Genomic DNA, 21,341 nt, shown 5'->3' with positions numbered 1-21,341 from the left:
TCAATAAATCCAAAACAGAATAATAACCATAACAGAATCAATGAACGTCCACCAACTTGGGTGTTCAACCAGCTGCAAAAGACAACAAACTGTGCAAATATAAAAAAGAAAGAAATAATAATAACAATAAATAAATAAACATCGAGGATATGAGATGAAGAGTCCTCAAAAGTGAGTCCATAGTTTGTGGGAACATTTCAATGATGGGGCAAGTGAAGTTGAATGAAGTTATTCTATTTGGTTCAAGAGCCCGATGGTTAAGAGGTAATAACTGTTCCTGAACTTGGCTGTTACTGTTCTGAGGCCCTTATACCTTCTTCCTGTTGGTAGCAGCGAGGAGAGAGCATGACCTGAGTGGTGGGGGTCCCTGATGGATGCTGTTTTCCTGCAACAGGCTCTGGGGAGGGCTTTAGCTGTGATGGACAGGGTCGTATACACTACTTTTTTCCATTCAAGGGCATTGTGTTTCCACACTAGGCTGTGATGCAACCACTCAGTATACTCACCACCATACATCAGTAGAAATTTGTCAAAATTTTAGATGTCATGCCAAATCTCCGCAAACTCCTAAGGAAACAGATGCATATATGCCTATGATTCTGCTGGAAAACTTACTTCCACAGCATTACAGGAACATAAGCATCATACACACAGCATTCAAAAGTAAATAAAATTCTACACAATTTTTACAAGAAAGAACACAATTAGAAAAAAAGTCAATTTTTAGTGCAAAATGATCAATGCAAAACAAAGTTTTTCACTGTTTCTTGTCATGTGTGACAACAATAAACCAATATTAATAAGTGGGAGGATACTGAAGCTCCCAGGGTGAATATGTGTGGTGATAGGGAGAACATGCAAACTCTATTCAAGCATCACTGATGGTCAAGGGAATCCCACCATAGCATAGTGAGTAGCGTGATGCTATTACAGCTTGGGGTGTCAGAGTTCAGCGTAAAATTCTGGTGCTGTCTATAAGGAGTTTGTACATCCCTCTCATTACTCCTCCTGGTACTCTGGTTTCCTCCCATGGTCCTAAGGCATACCAATTAGTAGGTTAACTGGTCGTTGTAAATTGTCCTGTGATTTGGCTAGGTTGGGCCAAGCTGCACCTCTAAATAAAATAAAATACATAAAAGAAAATACATAAAACCCATGTCACCGATTCCATGAGGAGACAACTCTGCTGGCTTTGAAACAGTGCTGCACCAGGAAACAGAGCCAAATCAACATTCAAGTACATTTATTATCAAAAACAAAATGCATAGATTATACAACCTTGAGATTTGCTTGCTCACAGGTAGCCACAAAGCAAGAAACCTGAAAGAACCCAACTGAAGAAAAAACAGACTAAAAATAAAAATGGAAGACCAACAAGAGAAAAAAAACTAAATGCAAATAATTGAAGCAAACAACAGCATTCTGAACCAAAAATGAGTCCTCAGATCCAGACCCCAGAGCAGCCGAGCAGCTGAAAGACTTGCTTAGTAGTCCATCTTATTGATGAGCATGGAGTAGAGCAATTGGGACAGTCTTCATAACCTCAGCACCATGGAAAGAGGAGTGACCATTGCAGAAAACAAGCAAAACCAGCTCTTGTCCCAACCCACATCCTATCTTTTCAGTCTATCTGGACTGGCATTTAAATTGACACAACAATAGAACAGCGAAAGGCTCCGTGACCTGGAGAGAGGAGTGAAGATCACAGAGAACGAGCGAAATTGGCTCTCATCTCTGATCTTGGATGGCATTTAAATTATTGGCATTATTGGTGCCATGGACAAATATTTTTGGAAATTTTCTTTAAGCATGCTCCCTGTTCCACTACCTCTCCCAAGACATGTGCAATACTCACAGATTTGATTCCTGGCTGACTTCAGGATCTTTTGGGAGTCGTACCACACCGTCTGACAGTCATCTTGGAGCTTATAAAAGCGTGACTTCATCCAAGAGCTAGATTTGATCTTCTGCATGTGACTACCCCTAAGCATGGCTTTAATATCTTCATCTTCGATGAAGCCTTGTGAGGAAAACAGAAAGGTCACATCAGTCAGAGAGATGGCATGAAGGGAAGTGGAGGATGGGGGTAGTGAAGGGGAAGAGAAAGGAAGGAAGGGAGGAAGTGAGGGATGGGTGGGCAAGTGGAGAGTGAGAAACTGGTGAGGAGGGGTAAGCGGTCAGGAGTTAGTAGGACCAGCGACAACAGTGAAGGGTTGTGTAAGGGTATTAATGTGCAAAAGTGGGCAACAAACGCCAATAATTGAGATAGAACACTAAAGTGCAGTGCAGGCCCTTCGGCCCACAATGCTGTGCGAACCTGTTAACATACTCTAAGAAAAAGCATCATAGGTGACATCAAGATTTCACTCCCAGATGAGCTCAACACTCATTATGGTCACTTTGACTGACAGGAGATGGAGGCACCTTCACGAACTCCCACAACCCCTGGCCCTCCTGCCTCTGAGGTCGACTTGAGAGTACCCTAACCCATCAAAAAAGCATCTAGTTTATACAGTGGACAGTGTACCTAGCCAAGTACTAAAGACATGTGCTAATCAACTAGCTGGGATATTTACTAAGATCTTTAACCTTTCACTTTGGCAGTCTGAAGGTACCCACCTGCTTTAAACAAGCTTCAGTTATACTGGTGAACAATAAGAATGTAGTAACCTGCCCCAATGACTATTGTCCAGCTCTAATTTACCTAATATCACAACAGCATATGACCTTTCATTAGGTTTTCATTCAATCCTGGGCCATCTCAACAGCGAAGATGCATAAATCAGAATACTCTTCATTGATTACAGCTCTGCATTCAATACCATCATCCCTTCAAAACTAATCTATATGCTCCAAGCCCTTAGAGCATAATACCATAAGATACAGGAGCAGAATTAGACCATCTGGCCCATCGAGTCTGCTCCAGCATTCACTCATGGCTGATCCATTTTTTCTATCTCTTCCTCAACCGTATTTCCCAGCTTTCTCCCAATAACCTTTGATGCCATGTCCAATCAATCTCTGCCTTAAATACACCCAACAACATGGCCTCAACAGCTGCACGTGGCAACAAATTCCACAAATTCACCACCCTTTGGCTAAAGACATTTCTCCGCATCTCTGTTTTAAAAGGACACTCCCCTATCCCAAGGCTGTGCCCTCTTGTCCTAGACTCTCCCACCATGGGAAACATCCTTTCCACATCTACTCTGTCTAGGCCTTTCAACATTCGAAAGGTTTCAATAAGATTCCCCCCCACCCCCCCCACCATCCTTCTGAATTCCAGTGAGTATAGTCCCAGAGCCATCAAACGTTCCTTGTATAATATCCCTTTCGTTCCTGGAATCATCTTGTGAACTTCCTCTGGACCCTCTCCAATGCCAGCACATCTTTTCTAAGATGAAGGGTCCAAAACGGTTCACAATTCTCAAGGTGAGGCCTCACCAGTGCCTTATAAAGCCTCAGCATCACATCCTTGCTCTTGTATTCTAGACCTCTTGAAATGAATGCAAACATGGCATTTGCCTTCCTCACTACCGACTCAACCTGCAAGTTAACCTTTAGGGTGTTCTGCACAAGGTCTCCCAAGCCCTTTGCATCTCAGATTTTTGGATTTTCTCCCCGTTTAGAAAATAGTCCGCACATTTATTTCCATGCCAAAGAGCACGACCATGCATTTTCCAACATTGTATTTTATTTGCCACTTTCTTACCCATTCTCCTAATCCATCTGTTCTTCTGCATCCTATCCTTTTCCTCAACACTACTTATTCCTCCACCAATCTTTGTATCAGCTGCAAACTTGGCAACAAAGCCATCTATTCCATCATCCAAATCATCCATATAAAGCATAAAAAGAAGTGGTTCCAACACTGACTCCTGTGGAACACAACTCATTACGGGCAGCCAACCAGAAAAGGATCCTTTTATTCCCACTCAATGCTTCCTACCGATCAGCCAATGCTCTAACCATTTTAGTAACTTACCTGTAATACCATGGGTTCTTAACTTGGTAAGCAGCCTCATGTGTGGCACTTTGTCAAAGGCCTTCTGAAAGTCCAAATTTACAATATCCACTGCACTCCCTTTATCCTACTTGTAATCTCCTCAAAGAATTCCAACAGGTTCATCAGGCAGGATTTTCCCTGAAGGAACCCATGCTGACTTTGTACTATCTTGTTCTGTGTCACCAAGTACTCCATCACTTCATCCTTAACAAATGACTCTAATATCTTCCCATCCACTGAGGTCAGGCTAACTGGTCTATAACTTCCTTTCTCTGCCTTCCTCCTTTCTTAAAGAGTGGAGTAACTTTTGCAATTTTCCAGTGCTCTGGCACCATGTTAGGGTCCAATGATTTTTGAAAGATCATTTCTAATGCCTCCACAATCTCTGATGCTACCTCTTTCAGAACCCTAGGGTGCAGTTCATCTGGTCCAGGTGACTTATGTACCTTTAGGTCTTTCAACTTTTTGATAATCTTTTCTCTTGTAACAGAGTCTGCACGAACTTCTCTTCCTTCACACACTACATCAGGCGTACTGCTAGTGTCTTCCACAGTGAAGATTGACACAAAATACTCATTTAATTCAGTTATTACTTTTCATGACTCATTTTCTAGTGGTCCTATATCCACTCTCATTTCTCTTTTAACATACTTGAAAAAACTTTTACTATCCACTTTGATGTTATTTGCTAGCTTGCTTTCATATTTCATCTTTTCCCTTCTAATGATCGTTTTAGTTGCTCTCTGTATGTTTTTAAAAACTTCCCAATCCTCTATCTTCCCGCTAATTTTTGCATTGTTGTAAGTCTTCTCTTTTGCTTTTACATTAGCTTTGACTTCCCCTGTCAGCCACAGTTGTACTATTTTACCATTGGAGTATTTCTTCATTTTTGGGATACACATGTCCTGCACCTTCCCCATTTTTCCCAGAAATGCACACCATTGCTGCTCTGCTGACATCCCTGCCAGCAGCTCCTTCCAATTTACTTTGGCCAACTCCTCTCTCATACCACTGTAATTTCCCTTACTCCACTGAATTTCTGCTACATCAGACTTTACTTCCCCCCCATCACATTTCAAGTTGAACACAATCATATTGTGATCACTGGTTCCTAAAGGTTCTTTTACCTTAAGCTCCCCAATCGCCTCCGGTTCATTACTTAACACCCAATCCAGTACAGCTGATCTCCTAGCAGGCTCAACGACAAACTGCTCTAAAAAGCCATCTCTTAGGCATTCAACAAACTCACTCTCCTGAGATCCATTTCCAACCTGCATGCTGAAATCTCCATGACTATCATAACATTGCCCTTTTGATACGCCTTTTCTATTTCCTGTTGTAATCTGTGGTCCACATCCCAGTTACTGTTGGGAGGCCTGAATATAACTGCCATCAGGGTCCTTTTACCTTTGCAGTTTCTCAACCCAACTCAGAAGGATTCAACATCTTCTGATCCTTTCTCACATCTTTCCTCTGATTTGATGCCTTTCTTTACCAGCAGAGCCACGTCACCCCCTCTGCCTACCTTCCTATACCTCTGATACAACGTGTAACCTTGGACATTCGGCTTCCAAATACAACCATCCTTCAGCCACAATTCAGTGATGGCCACAACATCATATCTGACAATCTGTAATGTGCAACAAGATCATCCACCTTATATCCTTATATCTTGTACTCTGTGCACTGAGATATAACACTTTGAGTGCTGTATTTGCTATCTTTCTTGACTCTGCATCCCTAATGCATTAATTCTCATCCCTCTGGCTGCAATTTTGTTCCATCGCCTGCCTGCCCTTCCTGACAGCCTCACTGCACGCTATCTTTGCTTTTTTACCAACCGTCCTATCCTGAGTCCTTTTATTCCGGTTTCCACCCCCTGCCAAATTAGCTTAAACCTTCCCCAACAGCTCTAAAAAACTAGCCCGAAAGGATATTGGTCCCTCTCGGGTTCAGGTACAACCCATCCCTTTTGTACAGATCATACCTCTTGCAGAGGAGATCCCAATGGTCCAAGAACCTGAAGCACTGCCCTCTGAACCAGCTTCTCAGCCACAGAATTATCACCACGTTTCTACCCTCATTGGCACGTGGCACAGGCAGCAATCCAGAAATTACTATCCTAGAGGTCCTACTTCTCAGCTTTCCACCTAGTTCTTTAAGTTCTCTCTTCAGGGCCTCTTTGCTTTTTCTTCCATTGTCATTGGTACCAATTTGGCTGCTCTCCCTCCCTCTCTAAAATGCTGTGGACACGATCAGAGATGTCCCTGGCTCCAGCACCTGGGAGGCAACATATCACCCGTGTGTCCCGTTCATGTCCACAGAATCTCCTGTTTGTACCCTTGACTAGTGAATCCCCCATCACTACCGCTCCTCTCTTCTCTCTCTTTCCCTTCTGCACCACAGATCTATGCTTTCCTTTTCTCAGTTACTTCATCTCTATTGCATCTGTTCCCAGGACGAGACTTCCCTTTCCACATCATCAGAGATGTCCCCTTTCTTCAGAGAATGGGATTTCCCTTCCTCCACCATAGATGCTGCCCTCACCCATATCTACTTCATTTCCCAGACATTTGCCTTCATGCCATCTCCTGCCCCTACCCCTCAACAGGGATGGACTTCCTTTTGTTTTCATCTGCCACCCCATGAGCATCCATAGCCAGCATTTCATTCTCCACAACTTCCACCATCTTCAATGGGATCCTACTACCAATAACATCTTTACCTCTCCACTACCCACAGGGATCGCTCCCTCTGTAATTCCCTTGCCCATTCGTCCCTCTCCACTAATTTCCCTCCTGGTACTTACACTTGCAAGCAGAAGTACTACACCTGCCCATTCACCTCCTTTCAGGACCCTAAACAGTCCTTCCACGTGAGCCAACTCTTCACCTGCAAATCTATAAGGGTCATCTACTGTATCCCATGCTCCCAATGCAGCATCCTCTACATTAGTGAGACCCAATGTAAAATGGAGGACCGCTTTGTTGAGCACCTTTGCTCTATCTTCAATATGCAGGATTTCCTGGTGGCCAACCATTTTAAATCCAATCCCCATTCCCACTCCAATATGTCAGTTCATGGCCTCCTCTACGAGGCCACTCTCTGGATGGAGGAGCAACACCTTATATTCTGTTTGGGTAGCCTCCAAACTGATGTCATGAACATCAACTTCTCCAACTTCTGATAATTCCTCCAACCACCCCCCCCCCCCTTCCATTTCCCACTCTGGCTCCCCTTTTACCTCTTCTCCTGTGATCTGCCTATCACCTCTCCTTGGTGTCCCTCCTCCTTCCCTTTCTCCTATGACCTACTCTCCTCTCCTATCAGATTCCTTCTTCTCTAGCTCTAACTTTCCTACCCACCTGCCTTTACATATCACTTTCTCTTTCTCTTTCTGGCTTCTTCCCCCTTCCTTTCCAGTCCTGATCTTGGCAGAATTGTTGACTGTTTGTAGATACTGTAGATACTCTCTGTAGATACTGCCTGACCTGCTGAGTTCCTCCAGCATTTTGTGTGTGTTGCTTTGAAACACGAAGATTGTTGCATTATAAACAAACACAGCAGCAGGTTTACACTCAGGGTCTCAGCAGATGAGGAAATGGGCAGCCGCTGGAAGAAACTGATACATCCTCATACGTTCTTGAGCTCAGTTGAACAGGGTTTCTAGATTGTGTTATATACTACTACCACCCCCCACCCCCACCTGTTTCTAGCTAAGGCATCACAGTAGAATAGCTGTTAGTCCAATTACTTTAAAACACCAGTGTTTACCGATTGGAGTTTGATTCCTGCTGCTGTCTTAAGGAGATTGTACGTTCTTCCTCGTGACCAGGTGGGTTTCTCCGGGGGCCCAGGTTTTCTGCCACAATCCAGAGATGTATGGGTTGGAGTTAGTGAGTTATGAGCTGCGATGCTGGTGCAGCAAGTGTGGCGACACTCGCGGTCTGCCCCAGCACAGTCTTGCACTGTGCATGTTTCAATGTACACGTGATAAATAAAGCTAATCTTCAAAATGCTGGCCTAGATTACTGCTCCTTTACTCCCTGCATACCCATGACTGTGTTGCCACCCATAGCTCCAATCTGCTAATTATATTTGCTGATGACACTACATTGATTTGGCCTTACATCAAATAATAATGAGGTAGCCTACAGGGAAGAAGTCATCTCTCTGACACAGTGGTGTCAAGAAAACAACCTCTCCCTCAATGTCGCAAAAACAAAGGAGTTGGTTGTGGACTACAGGAGGAACGGAGACAGGCTCACCCCTATTGACATCAATGGATCTGGGGTTGAGAGGGTGAACAGCTTTAAATTCCTCGGCATACACATCACTGAGAATCTCACGTAGTCTGTACATACCTGAGGTCTGGGGAGACAGATAAGAGGGTAACAGTCAGGAGAGGGAAGGACAGGAGTCAGAGGCTACAGAGCACCCCTGTGGCTGTATCCCTCCCAGGTACCATGGTCCAGGATGTTTCTGAGTGTGTCCATGATATCCTGAAGTAGGAAGGAGAACAGCTAGAGGTCATGGTACATATTGGTACCAACAACATAGGCAGGAAAAGGGAGGAGGTCCTGAAAGCAGACTACAGGGAGTTAGGAAGGAATTTGAGAAGCAGGACCACAAAGGTAGTCATCTCGGGATTACTGCCTGTGCCACATGACAGTGAGTATAGGAATAGAGTGAGGTGGAGGATAAATGCGTGGCTGAGGGTTTGCGTGGGTGAGGATCATTGGGACCTCTTTTGGGGCAGGAGAGACCTGTACAAATAGGACGGGTTGCAGTTGAATCCCAGGGGGAACAATATCCTGGCAGAGAGGTTTGCTAAGGCTGTTGGGGAGAGTTTAAACTAGGATTGCTGAGGGGTGGGAACCAAACTGAAGAGACAGAGGAAGAGGTGGTTGGCTCACAAATAGAGAAAGCTTGGAGACAGTGCGAGATGGAGGATAGGCAGTTGATAGAGAAGGGATGCGCTAGGACCGAGGGTGTGAGACATGTCTAATTTAATGCAAGAGTATTATGAAAAAAGCAGATGAGCTTAGAGCGTGGATCTGTACTTGGAGCTATGATGTTGTGGCCATTACAGAGACTTGGATGGCTCAGGGACAAGAATGGTTATTTCAAGTGCCAGGCATTAGATGTTTCAGAAAGGACAGGGAGGGAGGCAAAAGAGGTGAGGGCGTGGCACTGTTGATCAGAGATAGTGCCACAGCTGCAGAAAAGGATGAAGACATGGAGGGAGTTTCTGCGGAGTCTCTGTGGGTAGAAGTTAGGAACAGGAAGGGGTCAATAACACTACTGGATTTTTTTTTTATAGACCATCAAATAGTAACAGGGACATTGAGGAGCAGATAGGGAGACAGATTCTGGAAAGGTGTAATAATAACAGGGTTGGCATGGTGGGAAATTTTAATTTCCCAAATATCGATTAGTATCTCCCTAAAGCAAGGGGTTTAGATGGGGTGGAGTTTGTTAGGTGTATTCAAGAAGGTTTCTTGACACAATATGTAGATAAGCCTACACGAAGAGGGGCTGTACTTGATCTGGTATTGGGAAATGAACCTGGTCAGGTGTCAGATCTCTCAGTGGGAGAGCATTTTTGAGATAGTATCTCCTTTACAATAGCATTGGAGAGGGATAGGAACAGACAACTTAGGAAAACAGTTAATTGGAGTAAGGGGAACTATGAGGCTCTCAGGCAGGAACTTGGAAGCATAAATTGGGAACAGATGTTCTCAGCGAAATGTATGAAAGTAATGTGGCAAATGTTCAGGAGATACTTGTGTGGAGTTCTGCATAGCTACATTCCAATGGGACAGGGAAAGGATGGTAGGGTACAGGAACCATGCTGTACAAAGGCTGTTGTAAATCTAGTCAAGAAGAAAAGAAGAGCTTACGAAAGGATCAAAAAGCTAGGTAATGATAGAGAGCTAGAAGATTATAAGGCTAGCAGGAAGAGGCTCAAGAAAAAAAATTAGGAGAGCCAAGATAGGCCATGAGAAGGGCTTGGCGGACAGGATTAAGGAAAACCCCAAGGCATTCTACAAGTATGTGAAGAGCAAGAGGATAAGATGTGGGAGAATAGGACCAATCAAGTGTGACAATGGGAAAGTGTGTATGGAACCGGAGGAGACAGCAGAGCTACTTACTACTTTCCTTCAGTATTCAGTACAGAAGAGGACATTGGCAATTGTAAGTATGACTTGTAGTGGACTAAAAAGCTTGAGCATGTAGATATTTAGAAAGAGAATGTGCTGGAGGTTTTGGAAAGCATCAGGTTGGATAAGTCTCCGGGATCAGATGAGATGTACCCCAGGCTACTGTGGGAGGCGAGGGAGGAGATTGCTGAGCCTCTGGCGATGATCTTTGCATCATCAATGAGAATGGGAGAGGTTCCAGAGGATTGGAGGGTTGCGGATGTCGTTCCCTTGTTCAAGAAAGGGAGTAGAGATAGCCCAGGAAATTATAGACCAGTGAGTCTTACTTCAGTGGCTGGTAATGAACATTTGGAGAGGTATAATATGATTAGGAATAGTCAGCATGGCTTTGTCAAAGGCAGGTTGTATCTTACGAGCCTGACTGAATTTTTTGAGGATGTGACTAAACACATTAATGAAGGTAGAGCAGTAGATGTGGTGTACATGGATTTCAGCAAGGCATTTGACAAGGTACCCCATGCAAGGCTTATTGAGAAACTAAAGAGGCATGGGGTCCAAGAGGACATTGCTTTGTGGATCCAGAACTGGTTTGCCCACAGAAGGCAAAGAATGGTTGTAGACGGGTCATATTCTGCATTGAGGTCAGTGACCAGTGGTGTGCCTCAGTGATCTGTTCTGGGACCCCTACTCTTCCTGAGTTTTATAAATGATCTGGATGAGGAAGTGGAGGGATGGGTTAGTAAATTTGCTGATTACGCAAAGGTTGGGGGTGTTGTGGATTGAGTGGAGGGCTGTCAGAGGTTACAGCGGAACACTGATAGGATGCAAAGCTGGGCTGAGAAGTGGCAGATGGAGTTCAACCCAGATAAGTGTGAGGTGGTTCATTTTGGTAGGTCAAATATGATGGCAGAATATAGTATTAATGGTAAGACTTTTGGCAGTGTGGAGGATCAGAGGGATCTTGGGGTCCGAGTCCATAGGACACTCAAAGCTACTGCGCAGGTTGACTCTGTGGTTAAGAAAGCATACAGCACATTGGCCTTCATCAATTGTGGTATTGAATTTAGGAGCTGAGAGATAATGTTGCAGCTATATAGGACTCTGGTCAGACCCTACTTGGAGTACTATGCTCAGTTCTGGTCGCCTCACTATTGGAAGAATGTGGAAACCATAGAAAGGGTGCAGAGGAGATTTACAAGGATGTTGCCTGGATTGGGGAGAATGCCTTATAAGGATTTAACTCGGCCTTTCTTCCTTGGTGCGACAGAGGATGAGAGGTGAATTGATATAAGTGTATAAGATAATGAGAGGCATTGATCGTGTGGATTCATAGAAACGTAGAAAACCTACAGCACAATACAGGCCCTTTGGCCCACAAAGCTGTGCCAAACATGACCTTACCTTAGAAATTACCTAGAGTTACCCATAGCCCTCTATTTTTCTGAGCTCCATGTATCTGTCCAGGAGTCTCTTAAAAGATCCTATCGTTTCCACTTCCACCACTGCGACCGGCAGCTTATCCCATGCACTTACCACTCTGCATAAAAAGCTTACCCCTGACGTCTCCTCTGTACCTGCTTCCAAGCACTTTAAAACTGTGCCCTCTCATGCTAGCCATTTCAGCTCTGGGAAAAAGGCTCTGACTATCTACACGATCAGTGCCTCTGATCATCTTATACACCTCTATCAGGTCACCTCTCATCCTCCATCACTCCAAGGAAAAAACACCGAGTTCACTCAATCTATTCTGTATTGTGCTGTAGGTTTTCTATGTTTCTATACCGGCAAGGATGCAAGGCAGTTCAATGAAAGAGACTTTTATGTTGATGATGGACTTAAGCCCCGAAGTGGGGGGAAGAGAGGGGGAGGAGAGGGATGAATTCAGCCATGCCCACGAACTGCCAAATCAGTGTTAGTATACGAGTGAGAGTCCTTTTACCTTAGTAATATGGCTTAAACTTAACACAATTCCAAAGAATATTCCAAACTACACTCAGTGGCCACTTCATTAGATTTACCTGTACATCAACTCATTTATGCAAATATCCAACTGCCCAATCATGTGACAGCAACTCACATAAGTCACGGTCAAGAGGTTCTGTTGTTCAGACTGAACTTTAGCACGGGGTAGAAATGTGATCTAAGTGACTTTGACTGTGGAATGATTGCCAGATAGGGTGGTTTGAGTGTCTTCTGTGATTTTTCACACCACTGTCTCTGGAGTTTACAGAGAATGATGCAAAAAACATAAATATCTTGTGAGCGGCAGTTCTGTGGGTAAGAATACTTGTTAATGAGAGAGGTCAGAGGAGAATGGCCAATCTGGTTCAAGCTGATAGGAAAGTGACAGTAACTCAAATAACCATGTATTACAATAGTGGTGTGTAGAAGTGCATCTTTGAATACACAACACATTGAAAGTTACACACTCAGTGTCCACTTTATTAGGTAGAGGAAGTATCTAATAAAGTGACCACTGAGTTTATTTTACATAAAAATTTTGATACAGGTACATCATGTGTACCAATATACTTATTCACAAAATCATGGAGGAACACAACAGGTTGGACAGCATTGATGTAAACGTATGAACAGTTGATGTTCTGCTTATACATTTACTCTCTCTCTCTCTCATACACACTCTCACAGATCTATTTATATTAGCATTTTTTACCTTCATCTACTTGATGTGCATTGCCATTCCAGCCTTCTGTGTTTCTTACAAGTTTAAAGAACTTCTCTTCCAAAATTCTTGACTTCACCTTTTTAGCTTCGGGCACTGTTTTCCTAACTCCAGAAAATCCCCTCTCATGCCTGTGTCCCTCCCGATGACTTTTCTTCCTGTCTCTGGTGGATTTTCGACCTCTTCTTGGCTTTGTGGCATTATCTGAACCACCCTCAGACCTCCCTTCGTCATTCTGCTCATCTCCACTCGTTTCTTCCTCCTCACTTCCATTTTTCACTCTTTCATCTCCAGGATTCCCGCTTTCACCCGCTGGGCTCTTTGTTGGACTCAACACCTCAGGAAGGAAGTGGCACACAAGTGGCTCAGGAATCTGCCTTTGGGCTGCCAGTTCCTGAGGCCCAACACCCTGCTCACTTCCTCCATCCCCTAGTTCTGTACCACCAGTCTCCGAATCCTGGCTCCCAGACTCTAGTTCCAGATCTCCTGGCTCTAGTGCTGGATAACCAGCCCTCAGTTCCAGGCTTTCCTCATCTGCATGCTGGTTCTTCACTTCCAGATCCGACTCCCTCTTCTCTAGATCATGGCTAACGGCCTCAACATCCATGATTTCCGTTCTCCAATCTTTTGACTGGGCCATGCCAGTTTCGGTTTCGGCCTCTGCTGCCCCAGTTTGGGGCCTCTTCTTCGCAAACTTCCGGCATGCCCACCAGCTGAAGGCTACAGCAACCCCACCTGTCGACAGGCCAGCGGCCACCAATACAGAGAGTATGTGGAGATCCATTGGCCAGGCAAGGGGCTGCCTGCCTATCCCAAGGAAATGTATTCAGTTCTCCGAACAATCCTCTAGAAGCAAGGTAATAAGATACCACCCTCCTTGGTGGAGAGATTCACAAATCTGGGTCAGGGGCAGTTATTAGACAATCAGATGGACTCATGATTTCACAATCTACCTCATAATGATCATGCATGTGATTACAAGAAAACACAGTGTCACTGATACAGCTTAGTCCACCATCAGAAATCCCCCACCATGGACTCTGTCTACACTTCTCACTGCCTCAGTAAAACAGCCAGCGTAATCAAAGACCCTCCACTCACCCTGGACATTCTCTCTTCTGCCCTCTCCCATTGGACAGAAGATACCACCTGGCTTAAGAACTTCTGCCTAGCTGTTACAAGGCTATTAAGTATATAAACACACACACACATATATATATATACACACACACACACACACACACACTTCACACACTTAAGAAGCTCTTAGATAAGCATATGGATGACAGAAAAATTGAGGGCTATGTAGAGTAGAAGGGAAGGATTAGGATGCTGTTAAGAGTAGGTTAAAAGGTCGACACATCATTGGCGGATAGGCCTGAACTGTGCAGTTACGTTCTATTGAATGGTCTTCTAGTATAAGATGAACTCTTGAGCTCACAATCTACCTCATACTGAATTTGCACTTTGTTGTTTATCTGCACTCCACTTTCTCTGTAGCTATTACATTTTATTCTGTATTCTGTAATTGTCTTGCCTTGTTCTACCTCCTGCACTGTGTAATGATCTGATCTTTTGAACAGTATGAAAGACAAACTTTTCACTGTATTTCAGTACATATGACAATAATAATCCAATTCCAATTTCAATGCCAAATACTAGAAGCAAGGAAGCCTGGGCCTAGTCACAGGTGTTCGTTTCGGGGAGGAGTCCATTTCAATTTCAACATGGTTATTCTGAGGCCAATGTTTCCTGGGTGCGTCCCCACACTCTCCCTTGACCATGGCACTGATCCTGAGGCAATGATGATACTGAGGACACAAGAATACCGTGTCACACAGCATACAAACAGACCCTTTGACCCACCTGATCCATGCCAACCGTGATGCCCATCTAGCTGGTCACATTTACCTGCATTTGGCCTATGTTCCTCTAAACCAAGGGTTCCCATCCTGGGGTCAGACCCCTTGCTTAATGGTAAAAGTTTGGAACCTCTGCTCTAAACTGTTCCTATCTATGCTCCTGTCCAAATGCCTTTTAAATGTGACGACATCCACCTCTACCACTTCCTCTGGCAGTTCATTGCCTATAATCACACCCCCCCCACCGCCCCCCAGGAACTGGTAGGTTCAAGGTACATACTGCTGCCAGGGGAGATGGTGGAAGCAGACACATTGGCATCATTTCATAGACATGTGAACAGACAGGGTACAGAGCATGGGCACATCTATTCCCTGCCTGTTAGTTAGATTGGCATCATAGTCGGCAGAGATGTGGTGGGCCAAAGGGTTTGTTCTAATGTATCAGCTACCTATGTAATCACCTCGCCTACTACCCTGTGGTACAGGGTATGTCACCTAAGACTCTGGCAAGTTTCTACACATAGCATGGGGAGCATTTTGACTGGATGCATCACCATTTGCCATGGAGGCACCAATACACACGAATGGAAAAGCTAGAGGATTGTAAACTCCACAATGGGACTAACTTACCCTCCACTGAGGACATCCTCAAATGGTGATGCCTCAAGGAAAGCAGCATCTATCACTAAAGACCCTCACCACCCAGGCCATGCCCCTTTCTCATTACTACCAACAGAATCGAGGTACAGAAGCCTGAAGACACACTTTGGCATTTTAAGATCAGCTTCTTCCCCTCCACTATCACATTTCTGAATCCATGAAGATGACCTCTCTATTTTTGCATGACAGAGTACTGTGCAAAGGTCTTAGGCTCATATATGTAGCTAGGGTGCCTAAGACTTTTGCACAGGACTGTATTTGTCTGGGTGGAGCGACGAACGAGTTTGTAGGGCTGTGGGACAGGTGGCAGAGGAGGGCCAGGGACAGGAGGTGAAACGTGCATACACACCCAGCACTGAAACACCAGGCAAGGCCATTTGATTCCAAACAATGGGTTTATTGATTATTGTTGTTACAAGTACAGAATGCCTTTCTGGTGTTTCCTGCTCCCTCCCCTCTCTATTCCCCATTTCCTAACCATGATTCCCCTCACCCTGCCACCTTCCCACTCTCAGTCCACAATAGAGACCCACATCAGAATCAGGTTTATCATGGCTCACATATGTCATGAAATTTGTTTCTTTTGTGGCAGCAGTACAGTGCAATACATAAAATTACTACAGCACTGTGCAAAAGTCTTTAGGATCTTACCTATATGTGTTCAAGACTTTTACACAGTACTGTATTTTTTTTATTGCAACCTAACAGTTTTTGTATGTCCTGTACTATGCTACTGCAAAATGACAAATTTCATGACATCAGTGATAATACATCTGATTCTGAGGGCATTTCATCGATGGGACTTGTCTGGTTCCAATTTTCCTGAATTGTTTGTTTTTCTCTGTCTCTGTCTCTCTCTCTGTCTCTCTGTTCTACACCATCACTAGATCTGTTTACTTATTGATTGAGATACAGCGTGGAATAGACCCTTCCTGCCCTTTGAGACACACACCAACCACCCAGCAATCCCCCAATTCAATCCTTGCCTGATCACAGGACAACTTATGATGATCAATTAACCTACCAAACAGTACGTCTTTGGGCTGTGCGAGGAAACCCACGCATTCACAGGAAGAACACATAAACTCTTTACAGACAGTGATGGGAATTGAACCTGTGCCGCCTGTACTGTAAAGTGTCATGTTAACCACTACACTACCATGCCACTCGACTCCCCTCTCTGCTACATTATTTGCATTTTCTGAAGAAACAAACACAAATATTTTCATATGTCTTAACCATTCCTACTTTGACCATTATAAGCTCTGTTGGTTGTTGTATCCATGGGCTCAAACTCCCTTGTAGTTTCAGAGACTTTCGTAAACAATCTTTAAAACATGTTGCCAATACACTCTCCAAATTTATCTTCTCCTGTTTCATTTCTCAAGCTTACTGACTTCCTGGCAACAATCTTTTCGTTTAATCCAGTGTTAACCTCTCTCAATGGCCAGAGATGGATAACTTTCCTTGGGAACCTTTATCTATCAATAGAAGGCACATTCATTGGCAACTGTGAAACATTAAATATTTGCTACTTTTCATTTACACAGCTAACATAAAAACTTTTTAATTTCACCTTGGCTAACACATCTCTTAAAGCAACATAACTGGCTTTATTCAAGATCTGAAACTGCATTCAGACTGATCTGTGGCTCTCAAACTGAATACTAAATCAAACAATACAAAATTTCACAGGTACTTTTTTTATATATAGAGTGGTAGGTGCATGGAATGCCCTGCCGGGGTGCTGGTAAAGGCAGATATATTAGAGAATCTTAGATAGGTACATAACTCCACCAGGGACAGTCCCAAACCCAGCTTGAAAGGAGGAGTGTTGGGCACGGGGCTAGTAACCCCATCCCTTGAAAGCCCAAAGCTACTGAAATTCCAACAGAATCTCCAAAGACCTCATTCCTGAGAAAGGAAGGATCTTCATCTAGATGGGCTATACTTGGGGACAACATGAAAGATTGGCCCAGGACAGAGGACTCTGGCGTGCTGATATTGACAGCCAGTGGGGTGATGCGCTTCAGTAAGTAAGTATATAGGGATGTGAGTGTAGAAAAATGCAGGGCTATGTAGAAGGGATGGGTTAGATTGATCTTAAAGATCAGTACAACATTGTGGGCCTAAGGGCCTGTACTGTGCTATAATGTTCTATGTTCCAAGTTCTTAAAATATTATAGGACAGAGTGGTAGAGCACAGAAATAACCCAACAACAGCCCATCCTGTCAATGCTCACCTATACTAATTCTGTTTACCAGCACTTGGATGGCAACCTTCTATGCCTTTGCAAAACATATTTTCATCGAGATCCTCTTAAACGTTGTGAGAATCTCAGCGTCTACTGCCCCCTCAGACAGTGTATACAGATTCCAAATTCCACCCTCCCCCCCCACCTCTGGGTGAAAACTACCTTCCTTCCTGGGAAGGTTGGGGAGTCTAAAGCTAGAGAGCAGACATTAAGGTGAAGTGGCAAGATTTAAAAGAGGCCTGAGGACACACTTTTTCCACACAGAGGGTGGTTAACCATCAAAGGAAGTGGTAGAAGTGGATACAATTTCAATGTTTAAAAAACTATCAGATGCATAGATAGGGAAGTTTTTGAAGGGTATGGATCAAATGTGGGCAACTTGGTTGATATAAACAAACTGGGCTGAAAAGCCTGCTGTATAAATCTATAAGTCCATATCTTCTACAATTCTCACCTCTGATGCTAAACATACACTCAGGCAGATGGGACCAGCTCAGTCAGATGCCATGATGACACAGAGGAGGTGGGTCAAAGGGCCTGTTTCTCTACTGTATGACTCTCTTGACCCTAACTCAATTAAGAGTTAACCACATTGGTAAGTCAAGAATCACATCTAGGCCAGATCACCTAATACCAGTTAACTACAATCTTGTGGTTTCATGTTTACTGTTACTTAGTTAAGTTTATTTTGGCAAATTTCAGATCAGTCTGATTACTGAAATGTAAATTTCCCGACTGCAACACTAGAGCAACTCTATAAATCCGTGCCCAGTCATGGATTACTGCTAGGTCTTCTTATCAAACTGCTTCCTTTTGAGATGATAAAGCTCCCTATGGTGACACCCAAACACAGCCAAACAGTTGCCTGTTGCCACAGAAACACTGACTGGTACACCCAAAGTCCATTGAGAATGCTTGGGCTGGGCGTTACGTGAGAGTTGAAGATGGTGGCCATTGCCCCAGGTTGTGGAGTCCGCTTTCAGCTAATCTGGGTGTGCCAGTCCTGCCAGGAGATGACGGGCAGCAATGATGTGTGCTATACTGCCAGGACATCAAGGGCAGATGAGGAAAGAAATGCTAAAGCAGAGGCAGCCCCAAGAGGCCCAGCATACAGCCCACTGAGAGAAAATGGCCATTCAGATATGAAACAAATTTCCAGACTCCAATTTTCCATACAAAAACCAGCCTCCGCTCCATGGATTCTGTCTATATCTCCCACTGCTTCAGCATAGCAGCCAACATAATCAAAGATCCCACCCACCCTGGATATTTTCTTTTTGCCCTTCCTCACTGGGCAGACGAATTGTACCTGTGCCTCCAGTGGTATGTGCCTGTGATGATAAACTTGATTCTGATTCGTGTGTACGGTTTTGGTTACCCTGTTATGGGAATGATGAGAGCAGAAAAGTTCAAAGGAGATGTGTGGAGTAGGTTTTTTTTAAAAAACACAGTGGTGGGGGCAGAATGCACAGCCGGGGATGGTGGTGGAGGTGGATATGATAGAAGCATTTAGAAGACTGAGACAGGCACAAAATGAAGGAATATGGCCAATATGATGATGTGAGGGATTAGTTCAGTTTAATTACTAGTATAACTGGGTACAGTATATTTAAAGCAGAAATTGATAGGTTCTTGATTAGTAAGGGTGTCAAAGGTTGCAGGGAGAAGGCAGGGAACTGTGGTTGAGAAGGATAATAAATCAGCCATGATAGAATACTGGAGGAGACTTGATGGGAACTATGTCTTATGGTCTTTAACCTGGGTTCATTCCTTTGCTGTGCTGCTCGAAGTCCCACACCATTCAGACGCTGGGTCTAAATCCCAAAATTCTCCTCCAACATGCAAAACTGTGTCTCTTCAAGCACCAACATTTAATTATCATATGGTACACTCAGTGGCCACTTTATTAGGTACACCCACCTGCTAATGCAAATATCTAATCAGCCAATCACGTGGCAGCAACTCAATGCTCTGTTGTTGTTCAGACTAAACTTCAGAATGGGGGAAGCAATGCGATCTAAGTGGCTCTGACCATGGAATAATTGTTGGTGGCAAACAGGCTGGTTTCAGTGCCTCAGAAACTGCTGATATATTAGGAATTAATTTATTATTATTATTATTATTTTTTAATTTTTTTTTTTTTTACACACAGCAATACCTAGAGTTTACAGAAAATGGTGCAAAAAACACCCCAAAAAATCCAGTGAGCAGCAGTTCTGTGGGTGAAAATTCCTCGTTAATGAGAGAGGTCAGAGGAAATTCAAATTGATAGGAAGGCAAATAACTACGTATTACAACAGTGGTGTGCAGAAGAGGATCTCTGAACACACAACACATCGAACCTTTAAGAGGATGGGCTACAGCAGCAAAAGACCACGAACATACACTCAGTGGTTGCTTTATTCGGTGGAAGAGGTATCTAATAAAGTGGTCACTGAGTGTATTTAAATGATAATCTGTTTTCCTTTCTGCTGTTAACTTTCTCACCATTCAGTTAACTTCCCTCTGAAAATCAAAAGGCTGCAGATTTAAAGCACAGCAGTGGATGAGTAGTCTTTACTGGAAACATTAATTCCACTTCTCTTTCCACAGATACTGCCTGGCCTAGGATTTTCCTCCCAGCGATTTCTGTTTTAAATTTGACACACACAAAATTCTAGAGCAACTCAGCAGGTCAGGCAGTATTTATGGAAAGGAATAAACAGTCGACATTTCCAGCTAAAACCCTTGATCATCCCAGTCCTGATGAAAGTGTCCCAGCCCAAAACATCAACTGTTTACACCTTTCCATAGACACAGCCTGACCTCCAGTATTTTACATATTTATACAGCACAGAACAGGCCCTTCCAGCCCAAGGAGCTGCAGAGCCCAGCTACACACTGACGTAACCTAAGCCTAATCACCGGACAAATTACAATGACCAATCAACCTAGTAACCAGTACGTCTTTGGAATGTGGAAGGAAACCAGAGCACTCAGGGGAAACCCACACACTCACAGAAAGGACGCATGAATTTCTTATGGACACCATTGGAACTGAACTCCGCACTCCAACGCCCTGAACTGTGATAGAGTCATGCTAACCATAGTATGTGTTACTCACTGATTTCCAGCTTTTGCAGAATCTTTTGTGCTTTAAATTTAAGGCTGTTTGGGTTGCTATGTGACTTATTTTCTCACTGCAACCTTTATGACTTTAATAGGAAGCGGCTGACTGCAATGTGATCAGGACTTCACACTGGTAACACAGAAACACAGCAGTAGTAAGCAGGCTCCTGGGACTTCCTTATGCCATAACAGTCTGCTGTCTCTTCAGATCAGATAAACCTCTCCTTGTGCCTCGGGCCTGATCTGACTACAATCTACACCCTACCCCAGATACGCAGTAAATCAAAAACACAACAGACATTGTAGATGCTGGAAATCCAGAGCAAAACAAACAAAATACTGGAGGAACTCAGCAAGACAGGCAGCATCTATGGAGGAGAATAAACAGTCCGGGCAGATGGGGCTCATCAGCTGTGGTTGGCAACTAAATCCAGAAGGAAAACTCTGATCTCAAACCTCTGCTGCCTTGCAGCTATGCCCACTCATGGGGAAGGCTTCAGGAGGAAACACAAGGGAAAAATCCAGAGCTGGAGTCCCTAAGTTAGTGCTATGTTGAGTTCAACATTGACTGGTAACTCCTGCGACACTGTAGTACCAAACTGT

The 21,341-nt window shown here is 43.9% G+C and overlaps 1 protein-coding gene across 3 annotated transcripts in view; it reads right to left on the bottom strand.

Moving 5' to 3' along the window:
• plcd1a (phospholipase C, delta 1a) overlaps positions 1-21,341 on the bottom strand; it is a 150,881-nt gene that overhangs the window by 63,831 nt on the left and 65,709 nt on the right. For all 3 annotated transcript variants that reach the window (XM_073055050.1, XM_073055049.1, XM_073055051.1), the window contains exon 2: positions 1,856-2,020. In XM_073055050.1, coding sequence (XP_072911151.1) covers positions 1,856-2,020 — 165 coding nt within the window. The remainder of the gene's footprint in view (positions 1-1,855; positions 2,021-21,341) is intronic.

Source organism: Hemitrygon akajei, chromosome 8 (assembly GCF_048418815.1).
Source record: "Hemitrygon akajei chromosome 8, sHemAka1.3, whole genome shotgun sequence".
NCBI classification, from domain to species: domain Eukaryota; kingdom Metazoa; phylum Chordata; class Chondrichthyes; order Myliobatiformes; family Dasyatidae; genus Hemitrygon; species Hemitrygon akajei.
The sequence above is the reverse complement of the archived record's forward strand: the minus strand, read 5'-3'. Positions and strand labels throughout refer to the sequence as shown.